Source organism: Erpetoichthys calabaricus, chromosome 8 (genome assembly GCF_900747795.2).
Source record: "Erpetoichthys calabaricus chromosome 8, fErpCal1.3, whole genome shotgun sequence".
Lineage (NCBI taxonomy): Eukaryota > Metazoa > Chordata > Cladistia > Polypteriformes > Polypteridae > Erpetoichthys > Erpetoichthys calabaricus.
Genome location: NC_041401.2, coordinates 135,559,654 through 135,576,837, shown reverse-complemented (window position 1 = coordinate 135,576,837; position 17,184 = coordinate 135,559,654). Strand labels below are relative to the sequence as shown.

The 17,184-nt window shown below is 36.0% G+C and overlaps 1 protein-coding gene across 2 annotated transcripts in view; it reads left to right on the top strand.

Moving 5' to 3' along the window:
- si:ch211-45c16.2 (mitogen-activated protein kinase kinase kinase 13) overlaps positions 1 to 17,184 on the top strand; it is a 252,332-nt gene that overhangs the window by 172,756 nt on the left and 62,392 nt on the right. For both annotated transcript variants that reach the window (XM_051931366.1, XM_051931367.1), the window contains 3 exons: positions 15,564 to 15,722; positions 16,162 to 16,320; positions 16,876 to 16,984. In XM_051931366.1, coding sequence (XP_051787326.1) covers positions 15,564 to 15,722; positions 16,162 to 16,320; positions 16,876 to 16,984 — 427 coding nt within the window. The remainder of the gene's footprint in view (positions 1 to 15,563; positions 15,723 to 16,161; positions 16,321 to 16,875; positions 16,985 to 17,184) is intronic.

Sequence of the window (17,184 nt, the reverse complement as noted above, 5' to 3'; positions counted from 1 at the left end):
TGGTTGTTATACTGTATTTGGGTAATAAAAATAAATAAACCTCAAATGTTCACCATTTGAATAGCAATATCTATACTAATAAAAGGCAAAGCCCTCACTGACTCACTCACTCACTCACTGACTGACTGACTCACTCATCACTAATTCTCCAACTTCCCGTGTAGGTGGAAGGCTGAAATTTGGCAGGCTCATTCCTTACAGCTTACTTACAAAAGTTAGGCAGGTTTCATTTCGAAATTCTACGCGTAATGGTCATAACTGGAACCTCTTTTTTGTCCATATACTGTAATAGACTGCAGCTCGATGGCCGTGGGAGGCGGAGTTACGTATCGCGTCATCACGCCTCCCACGTAATCACGTGAACTGACTGTGAACGCAGTACGTAGAAAACAAGGAAGAGCCCCAAAGAGCGCTGAAGAAAACATTCATTACACAATTGAGAAGGCAGCGAAACAATAACAAGCGAGCGAGTGACGCATACAAGCATATTCATAAGTGCAGCTACTGCGGAAACAAAGCACGGTGTAAACCGTAAGTTTAAATTAAGTTTATAGAAACGCTCCCGCTGCCGTTTGCAATACCATATTCGCGACATACAAGTTTAATGAGAAGTCACAAGGTATAAACGAGACTTTGGATCACTTTGTAACAGAGTTAAAATTGCTGTAGCGAGAAACTTTTAAGTGCCGGGTCTTAGCTAACATTAAATAAAGCCGTGAACATCGCAACATCACACAAGAGAGCGGCTCACATGAACTGACTAAACGCAGCACGAGTGATCACTTCGATGAATCAAACCTGTTCAAATAACACATTACACAATTGATAATGTAGGAAAAGAATATGAAGCGACTGACGTATACAGACATATTCATGAGTGCAGGTACTTCGGAAACAAAGCACCATGTAAACCTAAAGTTTAAATTAAGTTCATAGACCTACAAAAGGTTGCCATTGATTTGATGCAAGATTGCTTTTCTCCTGTACAACTATATGTTGCATTCTCAACAGTAAGCTTGCACGGCTTGGTCATTTTACAACCGAAGTGCTGAACTGACAACATGGTATACAAAGAGAACTATAACAATCGTAATTAACGAACAATAAAACGGCAGAGAACCCGTGGATTAAATAAAAAGGCTGCTTCCTTGACGAAGCAAGGAAAAAAGATGGGCTTATATGGCGTTCGTTTATAAAACAGCGGAGAAACCGTGTAAAGGCTGCTTCACAAAAAAACAGCAGAGCGCCTTATATGAGCAGGCAGTCAGCTAAAGAAGGGAATCAATAAATAACTATAATCGTAATAAATGAACAAAAAATAGCGGAGAATCCGCGGCTTTCATAAAGGAAATGGATACCTGAACAGAAAAGTGAGTCTCGAATAGCTACACAATAACTATAACAATCGTAATAAACGAACAATAAAACAATACAGAACCGCTAAGCAAGGCCTTATATGGCGTTTGTTTATAAAACAGCGGGGATATATATGTGAATGTATGTATGTATATATGTATGTATATATATCTATACTAATAAAAGGCAAAGCCCTCACTGACTGACTCATCACTAATTCTCCAACTTCCCGTGTAGGTAGAAGGCTGAAATTTGGCAGGCTCATTCCTTACAGCTTACTTACAAAAGTTAGGCAGGTTTCATTTCGAAATTCTACGCGTAATGGTCATAACTGGAACATATTTTTTGTCCATATACTCTAATGGAGGAGGCGGAGTCACGTATCGCGTCATCACGCCTCCTACGTAATCACGTGAACTAAAAACAAGGAAGAGATTTACAGCACGAGTCAAACGCGGGAACGAAGGTAAATGACGTTAATTTTTGACTGTCTTTTAATACAGTAATCCCTCCTCCATCGCGGGGGTTGCGTTCCAGAGCCACCCGCGAAATAGGAAAATCCGCGAAGTAGATACCATATGTTTATATGGTTATTTTTATATTGTCATGCTTGGGTCACAGATTTGCGCAGAAACACAGGAGGTTGTAGAGAGACAGGAACGTTATTCAAACACTGCAAACAAACATTTGTCTCTTTTTCAAAAGTTTAAACTGTGCTCCATGACAAGACAGAGATGACAGTTCTGTCTCACAATTAAAAGAATGCAAACATATCTTCCTTTTCAAAGGAGTGCAAAGCAAGCAGTCAAAAAAAAAATCAATAGGGTTTTTGGCTTTTAAGTATGCGAAGCACTGCCGGTACAAAGCTGTTGAAGGCGGAAGCTCACACCCCCTCTGTCAGGAGCAGAAAGAGAGAGAGAGAGAGACACAGAAAAACAAAGTCAAAAATCAATACGTGCCCTTTGAGCTTTTAAGTATGTGAAGCACCGTGCAGCATGTCCTTCAGGAAGCAGCTGCACACAGCCCCCCTGCGTACACCCCCCTACGTCAGCGCAAGAGAGAGAGAGAGAGAGAGAGAGAAAGTAAGTTGGGTAGCTTCTCAGCCATCTGCCAATAGCGTCCCTTGTATGAAATCAACTGGGCAAACCAACTAAGGAAGCATGTTCCAGAAATTAAAAGACCCATTGTCCGCAGAAACCCGCGAAGCAGCGAAAAATCCGCGATATATATTTAAATATGCTTACATATAAAATCCGCGATGGAGTGAAGCCGTGAAAGGCGAAGCGCGATATAGCGAGGGATCACTGTACTGTGTAAGCATACATATTAACACATGTGCAATTAAACGTGTGCATTTACGGGGTGATTTCTCAGGCTTAAAAGCTCGCCTTTTATCAAACGCGGGAACAAAGGTAACTGACGTTGTTCACTGTCTTTTAATACTGTGTAACCATACATATTAACACATGTGCAATTAAACGTGTGCATTTACGGGGTGATTTCTCAGGCTTAAAAGCTCGCGTTTTACTAAAAAGGTAAATGCAAAACTATTTTCAATCATTCTATGATCTGCTTCTCACAACTGAAGGCACCGTGGCTGATGGTAAATGACGTTAATGTTTGAGTGTCTTTTAATACTGTGTAAGCATACATATTAACATGTGCAATTAAACGTGTGCATTTACGGGGTGATTTCTCAGGCTTAAAAGCTCGCCTTTTACTAAAAAGGTAAATCCAAAACTATTTTCAATCATTCTATGATCTGCTTCTCACAACTGAAGGCACCGTGGCTGATGTTACGTCACTTGCTGTCCAACCATAAGCGTTACCTGGTAGGTAACCGGACACTCTCTTCACTCCCTTTCGGGAATCGAACCTCTGAGGTTTTCTTTTGTTCTTAATTAAAATTTAAAAGCAATACTTCACCGCTGCTAAGCCCCTCTAGCGCTGACGTCCCAGGTTCGATTACCGTAAGCAAGTGCAGTGAGTGTGTAATTACATTCACGGCATTCGTAGTCTGATTCACAATCTGATTGTATGGGTGGTTACCTACCAGGTAACGCATATACTTGGCCACCAAGTCAGGTCGAAGTGATCACTCGAGTAAAGGCAGCTTCACAAAAAAACATCCTTAACAAACTGTTATTAGTATATTTTCCCTCAATTTAAAAACGTTTTATTTTCTTCTTAATAAAAATTTAAAAGCGGTACTTCACCGGTGCGAAGCGCGTGGATTTAACCGACTGACACATACAGACATATTCATGAGTGCAGGTACTTCGGAAAAAAAGCACCGTGTAAACCTAAAGTTTAATTAAGTTCATAGACCTACAAAAGGTTGCCATTCATTTGAGGCAAGATTGCTTTTCTTCTGTACAACTATACGTTGCATTCTCAAGAGTGTGCTTGCACGGCTAAGGATATAGATATATATATATGTATGTCTATATATAAATATGTAAGCTTATAAGTACTGCCTTACTTCTCTTTAAGAAAGTAAGATGTAATGATACTTGATTTAAACGATTCCATGTCTTCCTGGGTTTGCGTAGCTTATTGTCAATATCTTTACACCTGTTTTTAACACTTATTTACTGAAACGGGCTTTCACGAAAAAAGTTAGGGCTTTGCTACAGGACACACCCTCCACAAGTTAAGCAAGTAAAAATAAAATATATATTTCTGTTTTATTTAAACCTTTTAAGTTCGTATGCATAGCCCCATTTGGCTGTTTAATTTTTTTTTTTCTATCTTCAGTGATATTTAATCTCCTTAAAGAAAAAGAACATATCCATTTTACTTTTTTTGTATCTCATTATTAATATTTTAGTGTAAAAGGATAACCAGTATTTAAACCTTTTATGTTACTTTATACATTTATTTTACACAATGTTGAAAAATTAATAAGAAAGCTACATATTTTGGCAGCTGCTGCTTTCATTTTCAATGAAATGAAAAAAACTCTCCAAGACAAAACGTCAATGAAGAAGAAACAGTTTGCACTATCTAAAAAGGAGAAACCCTCATTTATAAAAGTTTGCTGCAGATGACTTAACTGAAAATAAATGAATAGTTCCTATGTGTATAATACATATTTATCTATTTTACTTATGCCTTTATTCCACCAACTTACAACATCTGAGGTACAATTTGTTACATTACTTTTGTTTTTTGCAGCACAGGCAGGTGAAGTGACTTCCTCAGGGTCACACAGTGGTGTCAGTACCAGGATTTGAACTGACGAGCTCCGGGTTTACTGAAATATTACTGAACAAAGAAAAAAAACGAAAACGGGCAAATACGGCTATGCATACAGATGTCCATCCGTCCATTATCCAACCTGCCATATCCTAAATACAGGAGCCAATAAGTACATATGTATATATACAGTATATATATATATATATATATATATATATATATGTGAATGTATGTATGTATATATGTATGTCTATATATATATATATATATATATATATATATATATATATATATGTAGATATGTAAATTTGTATATGTATATATATGTAGATATGTAAATTTGTATATGTATATATATGTTTATGTGGATATACATATATATATATATATATACATATATACGTATGTATATGTAGATATGTGTATATATATGTATATGTATATATATGTTTATGTATGTGTGTGTGTATATTATATATATAAAAGACAGCAACACTCATAACAATGACAACACAATTACATTGACAATCATGTTACGTTATTTTTAAAATGTTTCCTTTTTTTTTTTTCATAACCTCTTTAACACACTACTTCTCCGCTGCGAAGCGCGGGTATTTTGCTAGTATGTATATATATGTATGTATATATGTATATGTGTGTGTATGTACTGTATGTGTGTATATATATATGTTGATATGTGTATATATATATATATATATATATATATATATGTATATATATGTGGATGTGTATATGTATATATATGTATATGTAGATATGTGTATATGTAGATATGTATATATGTATATGTATATTTATGTTTATGTGTGTGTATATTATATATATATATATAAGACAGCAACACTCATAACAATAACAACACAATTACATTGACAATCATGTTACGTTATTTTTAAAATGTTTCCTTTTCTTTTTCATAACCTCTTTAACACACTACTTCTCCGCTGCGAAGCGCGGGTATTTTGCTAGTATATATATATATATATATATGTCTATATCTATATATACATAAATATATATATATATATATATATCTATATCTAAATCCCCGCGAAGTACTGCTTTTAAATTTTTATTAAGAAGAAAAGCTTTTTAAATTGAGGGAAAATATCCCAATAGCAATTTGTTAAGGATCTGTTTTTTTGTGAAGCAGCCTTAACACAGCTTTTCCGCTGTTTTATAAATGAACGCCATATAAGGTCTTCCTTTTTCCTTGCTTCGCCAAGGAAGGAGCCTTTTTATTAAATCCAAGGGTTCTTCGCTTTTTTTTTTTGTTTGTTTATTACAATTGTTATAGTTCTGTTTGTATACGATGTTGTCAGTTCAGCACTCAGGTTGTAATATGACCAAGCTGTGCAAGCTTACTGTTAAGAATGCAACGTATAGTTGTACATGAGAAAAGCAATCTTGCCTCAAATCAATGGCAACCTTTTGTAGGTCTATGAACTTAATTTAAAGTTTAGGTTTACACGGTGCTTTCTTTCTGAAGTACCTGCACTCATGAATATGTCTGTATGCGTCAGTCGCTCAAATCCCCGCGCTTCGCACCGGCAAAGTACTGCTTTTAAATTTTTATTAAGAAGAAAAGAAAACCTTTTAAAATTGAGGGAAAATATACCAATAACAGTTTGTTAAGGATTTGTTTTTTTGTGAAGCTGCCTTCACTCGAGTGATCACTTCGAGCTGACTTGCTGGCTAACCATAAGCGTTACCTGGTAGGTAACCACCCATACAATCAGATTGTGAATCAGACTACGAATGCCGTGAATGTAATTACCCCGATCTACATGCTGTCAAATAAACAAACCACACGCCGTGGCACAATTTTAGGGGCTTCGCCTCTAGCGCTGACATCCGAGGTTCGATTCCCGTAAGGGAGTGAAGTGAGTGGGTGGTTACCTACCAGGTAATGCTTATGGTTGGCCAGCAAGTCAGGTAACATCAGCCACGGTGCCTTCAGTTGTGAGAAGCAGATCATAGAATGAATGAAAATAGTTTACTGTCAAATAATGCAAAGAGTACGCGACACGTCTTTCCCCCTTATTCTGGGCTCATCAGGCGTACACACTCACTGCACTCGCTTACGGTAATCGAACCTCGGATGTCAGCGCTAGAGGGGCTTCGCAGCGGTGAAGTATTGCTTTTAAATTTTAATTAAGAAGAAAAGAAAACCTTTTTAAATTAAGTCTTAAAAAGAGGTGTAAAGATATTGACAATAAGCTACGCAAACCCACCAAGACATGCAATCGTTTAAATCAAGGCACGAGTCGAAAAACACCATCCCATAATATTAGTTAACGATTAACACATTTCTATATGTATTGTAAGCATACAATACAACTGATAATAGGTGGCGCTTATTTATCTGGTATACTGACATTTTTGCGCGTTTAACGGCTGAAATCTAACGTGGTTTGTGCCCTTCAGAATGAAAAGAGTTTGCATTTACCTTTTTAATAAAAGGCGAGCTTTTAAGCCTGAGAAATCATCCCATAAATGCACACGCTTAATTGCACATGTTAATATGTATGCTTGCACAGTATTAAGAGACACTCAACAATTACACAGTATTAAAAGACAGTCAACAATTAACGTCATTTACCTTCGTTCCTGCGTTTGACTTGTGCTCTAAATCTCTTCCTCGTTTTCAGTTCACGTGATTACGTAGGAGGCGTAATACGTGATGACGCAATACGTGACTCCGCCTCCTCCATTACAGTATATTGACAAAAAACAGGTTCCAGTTATGACCATTATGCGTAGAATTTCGAAATGAAACCTGCCTAACTTTTGTAAGTAAGCTGTAAGGAATGAGCCTGCCAAATTTCAGCCTTCTACCTACACGGGACGTTGGAGAATTAGTGATGAGTGAGTCAGTCAAACAGGTTCCAGTTATGACCATTACGCGTAGAATTTCGAAATGAAACCTGCCTAACTTTTGTAAGTAAGCTGTAAGGAATGAGCCTGCCAAATTTCAGCCTTCTACCTACACTGGAAGTTGGAGAATTAGTGATGAGTCAGTCAGTCAGTCAGTGAGTCAGTGAGGGCTTTGCCTTTTATTAGTATATAGCAAAATACCCGCGCTTCGCAGCGGAGAAGTAGTGTGTTAAAGAGGTTATGAAAAAAAAAGGAAACATTTTAAAAATAACGTAACATGATTGTCAATGTAATTGTGTTGTCATTGTTATGAGTGTTGCTGTGTTTTATATATATAAAATACACACACACACATATAAACATATATATACATATACACATATATATACATATCTACATATATATATATACATATACACATCCACATATCAACATATATATATATACACATATATACACACACACACGCTTTATGGGTGATGATTGTTTTACTCTTTTTATCTTTATTTTATTTTATTGTAGAATCAACTCCTATCTGCGCACAGCAGGGCAGCCGTGGGCGGATGCGTATGGTGTATTCACTCCATGTTATCGTGCATTGCGCTGTCAGTGGTATTTTGATAAAAGAATTTGAACAACATATAAGAAGCGTATAAATTATTAAACAGTAAAACATTAACATTTAAGAAGTAAAGTTACATGAAGTACTACTGCAGTGCCTTCGGGTATACCTCATTTTTTGTTTGCCCATTACATGCTTAAATGTATACATTTTTTGGTGTACCTACCCGAGAACACGCGACATATAACCGAGCGTGGGAGAAGCATGGATTTTAAACACGCGTTGAGTTCATCTGCTGGTCTCCCTCGTGGAATAACTGGTAATGTTTGACTAAAATCTACAGCGAGTAAAACGACATTACCTCCTATTTTTTTTTTTTACGATCTCTGAGATCTTGCTTTTTTCGGTTCAAGGCTTCATAAGCTCTTTTATGTTGTATGGTGTACTTATCCCAAACCATCATCTTTGAATGTTGCAAGACTTTCGCCTTGTATGTAGATCGGGGTAATTACATTCATTGCATTCCTAGTCTGAATCACAATCTGATTGTATGGGTGGTTACCTGGCACTGTAGGGTTGCCACCCGTCCTTTAAAATACGGAATCGTGCCGCGTTTGAGAATGAAATTGCGCGTCCCGTTTTGAATCAATACTGGACGGGATTTATCCCGTATTTTTTTTATCATTTTTTTTTTAAAGCAGCGTCTCATGCAAATCATCCCACACGCATTTTATGAAGATGCCTCCTTTCCTACTTTGGATTGGGTAATACTTGATGTCATCGTTAGTTTGATTGGTGTTTTTAACTGTCCAGTGAGGAGGGCGTGTCTTTTAAGTACAGTCTGCAAAGTGTTGGCACTGAGATGTGGCATCAGCGCCATAGTTGAAGCCCCTAACGTTGCGGTCAGCAAGTCGGCTAACATCCGCCATGTGCCGTCTTTCAGTTGCGAGAAGCAGATCATAGAATGGTTGAAACTGTTGCCCCTAACGTTGCGCCACGGCGTGTGGTTCGTTTATACCTCGTGTCTTCTCATTAAACTTTTATCTCGCGAATATGTTATTGCAATCCGCAGCGGGAGCGTTTCTATAAACTTAATTGAAACTTACGTTTTACACCGTGCTTTGTTTCCCTTATGAACATGCTTGTACGCTTAACTCGCTCCGTTCTCAATTGTTTAATTAATTTTTTGCTGTTTGCGGCTGTTCCTCCATTTCCCCCTACTTCGTTCTTTTATCTCGCGAATATGTTATTGCAATCCTTAACGGGAGCGTTTCAATAAACTGATTGAAAATAGTTTTGCATTTACCTTTTTAGTAAAAGGCGAGCTTTTAAGCCTGACAAATCACCCCGTAAATGCACACGTTTAATTGGACATGTGTTAATATGTATGGTTACACAGTATTAAAAGACAGTGAACAACGTCAGTTACCTTTCTTCCCGCGTTTGATAAAAGGTGAGCTTTTAAGCCTGAGAAATCACCCCGTAAATGCACACGTTTAATTGCACATGTGTTAATATGTATGCTTACACAGTATTAAAAGACAGTCAAAAATTAACGTCATTTACCTTCGTTCCCGCGTGTGACTCGTGCTGTAAATGTCTTCCTTGTTTTTAGTTCACGTGATTACGTAGGAGGCGTGATGACGCGATACGTGACTCCGCCTCCTCCATTACAGTGTATGGACAAAAAATATGTTCCAGTTATGACCATTACGCTTTGAATTTCGAAATTAAACCTGCCTAACTTTTGTAAGTAAGCTGTAAGGAATGAGCCTGCCAAATTTCAGCCTTCCACCTACACGGGAAGTTGGAGAATTAGTGATGAGTGAGTCAGTGAGTCAGTCAGTCAGTCAGTGAGGGCTTTGCCTTTTATTATTATAGATATATATATGTATATATATATGTATATATATATATATATATATATATAAATAATATGTGTATGTATGTATGTGTGTATATGTATGTGTATACATATGTTGATATGTGTATATATATATATGTATATATGTGGATGTGTATATATATATGTATATGTAGATATGTGTATATGTAGATATGTATATATATGTATATATGTATATATATGTTTACATAACCTTTTTAACACACTACTTCTCCGCTGCGAAGCGCGGGTATTTTGCTAGTGGTTAAATAAAGTAGAAAATATGTCCTTAAATTATCATCATTATTTTTTGTGAAAATTTAAATGCAGTATTTGTTAAAATTTGAAGCAAATGTCTTTTGCTTCATGTTTCAGCTTATTTTAAATATTTTTGTCTAACATACTCATTCTTCGTTTGTATCATGTCATTAAAAAGCATGGTTTCTTTTGTGTGCCTTTAAATATAAGAACAATTTTGATGAGAACAGGCCATTGTACCTAATTTGTCAATCACTATTCTTTTTTTTTTTTCAAAATATCATGAATTCGGGTTTTCAAGGTCTCCAAAGTACAATTATCCACCACACTACTTGATGATTTTTTGTACATGATGCTTGCCTGGTCTCACTGTGTGTGTAGTCTGCATGTTCTACCTGGGCTTTCCACTAGGATCATCTTCTTACATTGAAATCATGTGGATAGGCAGAGATGTATAGAAACACTGATGTCTAAATTGCTGGATGTTTTAAGTATAAAATAGTTCATAAGCAGTGTTGACACTTGCATTTAATAAATACTTGTTAAATATGCCACTGGAGTGCCGCCAGAGAGTGGTTACAGTAATCCCTCACTTATCGCGGGAGATAGGTTCCAAGGCCGACCGCGATAACTGAATTTCCGCGAAATAGGGACACTATATTTATTTAATTATTTAACGTATATTTGGACATTTTTAAACCCTCCCTGTATTGTTTACAACCCACCATTTACTCTATTAAAAACAGGGACAACTGCTAAGCAATATGAAATCGGTAGATAAGTTTACACTTACTGTATAGCGAAGTACACGTAGCAGCTTGTAGGCGGTCATGACGTCGTCGACCTTGTTGCAAAGATTCCTAAAGCAGATTCCATCCAGACTACTGCCTTATCACGTCCACTTGCAACTCATTTTGCACCCTGGTTAAAGGACACTGCGGCCGTAGATCTTATATGCTTTTCCTCCTTTTTAAATAAAAAGAATCGATGTCCTGCAGCGGTGTAGCTGTTCCCTTCCTTCAACATATCCAAAACTTTTACCTTTTCTGCAATCATTTGCATCTTCTGTTGGTGCTTGGACACGGCCCCTGAAGCATTAGCACGTTAATGATGAATGAGTGAGATGAGACTTCCTGGTTAATGCAACACTCCGTTGCTGAGCCAATCAGCAGCACACAGGAACTTAACTGCGTGCTCTGATTGGGTAGCTTCTCAGCCATCCGCCAATAGCATCTCTTGTATGAAATCAACTGGGCAAACCAACTGAGGAAGCAAGTAAAAAGACCCATTGTCCGCAGAAACCCGCGAGGCAGCGAAAAATCTGCGTTATGTATTTAGATATGCTTACATATAAAATCCGCGAAGTCGTGAATCCGCGAAAAGTGAACAGCAAAGTAGTGAGGGATTACTGTATATGGTCAGGTTTGCAACTTATAATTTCACTGTACTCTATACATTTGGCAATACTACTACTATACCACCTATTTTAATACTTTGGAAATGTGCGTTTCCCAGTATACTGCAGTTTTATACATGAATGAGTGTAGTAGGTGTTTGCATAGTGATGCCACATCCATAAGTAAGTATTTGACTCCAGCGTGATGTTACATGGATAGGCTCCACCATTTTGTATTGTGTTCCATTAGTTAGCAAGTCTTTTTTTTAATTGGAGTAATCAAGAGATGTATTTTGGTTTATAAATCTGTTTTTTTTAAATTATTATTTATTTATTTATTTTGTTAGCAGTGCATCATTCCTGAAGTCAGCATTGCCCCTTGTGTTTTTACTTATGTTGAAATTTTTCACAATTTTGTTATTAATTTTGAAATTCATTTCAAAGACACAGAAATTTCACCAGTAAAATACTTCATTTTATAAAGTTGTGTTTTGAGGTGCCTTACAAAATAAAACATTAACTACAACAACATTTTTCTCTATAGCATATTTTCTTACTCTGGATATAGCTCAAAATGGTTTACAAGATGTCAAAGAAATAGTTACAAGAAAAAAGTAACAAATTAAAATTGTCTAAGAAAAATAACTAAATTACAAAAAATAAATGAATACACAAATAACATAGATCTATAATTAGTTGAAAGGTAGAGTCCTTTCATTTAATATTCTTTTTTAAGTTTGTAAAGATGAGTCTGATGATAGTCAGATGGCCAGGGAGGAAGTGGCGGTTTGGGGCGCTGAGGAATGGAATAATGCTAGTGTAATGGGGATGTACTTTTTGTTAGCAACACATTCTCGCCTGTGTCTGTCCTGCCACTTTCCCTCAAGTTTATGTGGTGACAAGGACACGCTTTACAGGTGGTCTTCCATATCCCAAGGTGCAATGTTGGCCTACTAGGCTTGTAGGCCTTCTAGGCTTTACAGAGACACGTGTACTTTAGCTGACCTTCCTCTTTCTTTTTTTTCTCCAGGTGTTAGTTGGTAGTTTTATTTTTGTTTTACGACCGTGTCCTTTTTAGCAAGGGTGTCCTTTACCTTCTCTTCTACCCTTGTTTCGTCTTTGGCTTAATGCAGATTTTTGATGCAGACATAGATGTTTATTTCCATTCCGTTATCTTTTAAGGACGTTGGGCTGCCATTAGGAGTGGTTTTAGGATCGCTTATGTGTACATTGTAAATCCTCAGAATATGAGGAATCAGAATACTCCAATGGCTGGAATTCTGCCTGATTGCAGAACTGGTCAGCATATACTTTACAATCATTTCTTAAATTGCATATTTAACATGTTTATATTTATTATTATTATTATTATTATAACTTAGTACAGGTTAAGTCCCATTATAGTGAATACTGAAGTAACTAAATTATCAGAATAACGAATACTTTTTTTGTGGACCCGGACAAACATTCATAGAACATCAGGTTAAATAAATCTCGTTTTAACGAAATGTAAATCTCAGTATAACAAATGTTTTTTTTGACCAAAAAGTGTCACTGAAGATAATAATGTTGATGCAAAAAATACTTAATGCCACTCCTACACTTTCCAAGCCGAGTCTCGGGTACTTTGCAAAAGGTTATCTTAAAGAGAGAGACAGACTGTTGCGAAATTTGGGCTGTGGTGGTGTTCAAGTTTCATACCGCTTCTCAGTTGAGAAAACGGTGTCAGTTTATGCTGAAAGAAAAATTAACAATCCTGGAAAATGTTTTCCGGAATGAAAAAAAATGACGTGGCGAACTCAATTTGGAATCGCCTTCATCTTCATTTTAACGTCTCGTTTTCATTCTGTATTTTCATACCTGTATTTCTATTAAAAAAATTTACATCTAACATCTCTTTTTCGTCTTGTGTTTATAACTGTTTTTCTATTTAAAAAATGCATCTAATGTCTCGTTTTCATTCTGTATTCATCCCTGTATTTCTACCAAAAAAATTAAATCTAAGATCTTGATTTCATTCTGTATTTGTACTAGCATTTCTATTTTAGAAAAAAAATTACATCTTAACATCTCATTTTCATTCTGTGTTCATACTTGGTTTCTATTGAAAAATGTTGCATCTAATGTCTCATTTTTAAATAAAATAATTTTTCCAGTTTAAGAAGCACTGTATTTTATATAGGTATTATCAAGCTTGGTTTACAGAGTTGCACAAGAGACAGGAAGATGAGTCCAGGTTTTCAAGGAAATGAAAGTTACTTTATTACAGTATAGAGAAGGCAGGTTCATTCTCATGACTGCATTCAGAACAGGAGCTGTTTGGAGCCGCGATACAGGCAATCATCTTGCTTTATCTCCTGTCTTCAGACTAGAAAAATATCAGCGGTGTGGCAGACACGGTCTGGAGAAGACAGATCAGGAGAGTGTGCGTAAGAGCAGATCAAAGCCCGGTGTTAAATATTGTACAACAAGTACGATACACGGTAACCCTGATCCTGCAGAGGGCATCCAACTACGTTGCCCTTGGTTTACTGTTTACTAGACGCAGCAGAGCAGCTATGGAGCTGTCCTTGCACCACTGCCATTAGAGATTGCGAATCACAGGTGACCCCGGTCACAGTACTATACGTATTTTCTCCATATTCATTATAACAAAATTTCTGTTGTGATGAAATGTTTTTATGGTTCCATGAGTTTCGTTACAACCAGATTCCATCTGTATTAATGTAAACCATTTGTGAAATTAGTGAAAATTATACAAAAACCACCAGCCCTTCAAAGTAGCCGTCATGTATGGACTTTTAATTAAACATTATTATTTACTTTTCAAAGCTAGTATTTTATTTGTAAAATAGAACTGCCCATCTATCAATTAACATACCCATTATGTTATATTTGTATATTATTTGCATTCACACATTTTGTGAATATATTTATTTGTAAAATGGTAAGTCAAATTTATACTAATTTACCTAATATGTATAGTAAACTTCTAGCTTTCCTTGGTATCATTTATTAAAAATGACAGGAGAGAATGGGAAGGTGGCATTTACAGCATTTGTTCCGTGTTGGTTCTCTCTTGCAATTAGAATAGAGAAACCATTATGTCCCGTGGCAATGAGAAGGAGCATCTCCAAATAGGAGTCGAACATTTTCCTCCTAAAAAGAATGAGCTGGTTTGTTTAGGTGGGTGAGCAGGAACATCTAGTGAAAGAGTTTGCATATTTTACCATTAGAGGTGAAAATAGAAGCACTCATGAGACTAATGAACGGATTTCTGGTGATTCAGTCATTCAGTATTCCTGTCTTCACTTGTGATCCTAAGCTCTGAGAAGCAAATAAACAATGAGATGTCAATACAGGTTCTTAATACAGTGCTCCTGCACTAGATTCTCTCCCCTTAATAGGGCAAAGAGTTGGACATTATGAGATGACCTTGAAGTTATTTTCATTAAAACAAGTTGGGAAAGTTCTACAGAATGCCCATTGGGAGAATTTTAAGAGAAGTTTGCCAGGATGAGACCTGAAATTCACTGGAAAGGGGTTTATCTCTCTCCAGGTAGAATTGTAGACTGTTTCAGTTGTTAGTGAAACTTTTAACTCCTCTGCTTAACTGCTGTCACTAATTCCCACACTGCGATAATCACATGGAAAATGACAGAGTGCATTTGTTTTAAAATTACAGAAAGTTAAACCCTAAGATATGAACATGTAATTAAAAGGATACATTATGAGGTACAGATATATCTTGCTTTAAAATCTCTATAGTGTTTAAAATCAGGGTAGTTCATCCAGTTCATTACAAAGATTTAAAATATGTCTCATTTGTTTCCCTTCTAATTTCAGTGAATTATTTCTTTCATATTAGCTGAAGCAGCTATCTTTGATTTTGACTGATTTCCCCAAGTTGTTTTTTATCTAGCTAGTTTTAGATTTGTTTGGCATACCATGCATTGCGTCTTATTAGCGTCTAAATATGTATATCCCATTCTTTTCCATATTTTCAGTGTATTAGTTACTCACAATGATACAGTAAAAATATCAGATTTTGGAACCTCAAAAGAGCTTAGTGACAAGAGCACCAAGATGTCATTTGCTGGGACTGTGGCGTGGATGGCCCCAGAGGTTATTCGTAATGAGCCTGTTTCTGAGAAGGTGGATATTTGGTAAGTCTTTTGGACTCCGATATTTTTGTTTTTGTGCTGCAGAACTCTTTTAATGGTTCTGTTATATTTTACCTGTGTTGCTGCTAACATATCTACATTTGTGCAATATGTTCAACTGCTGAAGTCATATTAGAAAGTGCAGTGGTCAGATTCCTAACAGTTCTTGATTGTGCTTTTTTTTTTTTGTTTTGGTTACCAAATCGATGTAATAAAAACTTTGTTTCAGGTATTACTTTTTTTAATTATTAAAAAATATGAAACTATTCTTTCATTAATGCAGTTTTATCTTTGATTCCAGTTTCTGTAATCATCATCCTTTCTTTCTGGTCAAGAATATTTAGTGTTTAAATAAAACATAAGTAGTACACAGATGATTTCATTTATATATTTAAATCTGCGTCCTACTAATAACTTTTCCTACTTCTTATGCATATTGTAGGTCTTTTGGTGTTGTTCTATGGGAGTTATTGACTGGAGAAATTCCATATAAAGATGTAGACTCTTCTGCTATTATCTGGGGAGTTGGAAGTAACAGTCTGCATCTTCCTGTACCCTCTACTTGCCCCGATGGCTTCAAAATTTTAATGAAACAGACTTGGTAAGGAACAGTTTGTCTTTAAAAATAAATTCTCAAAGTGATCATAGTTGGCCATCATAACTAGACTTGTGAATGATCAAATGACAAGATTGCCCATTTAACATCCTTCTCCAGTTAATACTGTAGTTACTGTGTCTCTGGAAATAAATCATTTGTGTAATATTGTTCAGTATAATTTGGCACTATATTGTTTAGACTGTGAGGTGACAGTACATTAGTATTGGAATTACTTGATACAGGAGAATTTAATAATAATAAAGATAGAATTAATTGATTTTAGTATACACTAATAATAATGGCAGAGCATGATTTATATTTGAATATGTTCTCGAAATATATTCTTAAATGGGATAATGCATAGCATTATTATTACTGTAGTATGCTAGGATAACTTTGCATCAGTGCTGTTACCAGAATTAAATTATATTCATTATGTTAAAAGTAGCTACTCAGTGAAGATACTCATCCAAAAAAGTACTACTAAAATAAAGGAGCCTATTACATTACAATAATTTGGTGACAATGATAGTCATTTTCCTAAATTTAATATTACAGGCAAGGCAAGCCTCGGAACAGACCATCCTTTCGGCAGATTCTGCTTCATCTTGACATAGCATCAGCTGATGTGCTTGCTACACCTCAGGAAACCTACTTCAAATCTCAGGTGTTGTCGTTGTTACTTTTTCAGGCTATATTCTTGTGTTTTCATTTGTTAATCTGTGTATTATATATTAAGATTCATAACACATGTATTTCTAGTGGTCCTTTTGTCAAGGGAAGGTTTAGGTTATTACATTTGTAAGATCTCAGACAAAGGAACCTGACCTTCAATTTCTTTCAGAAAGAAGATAGGAAACCTTACAT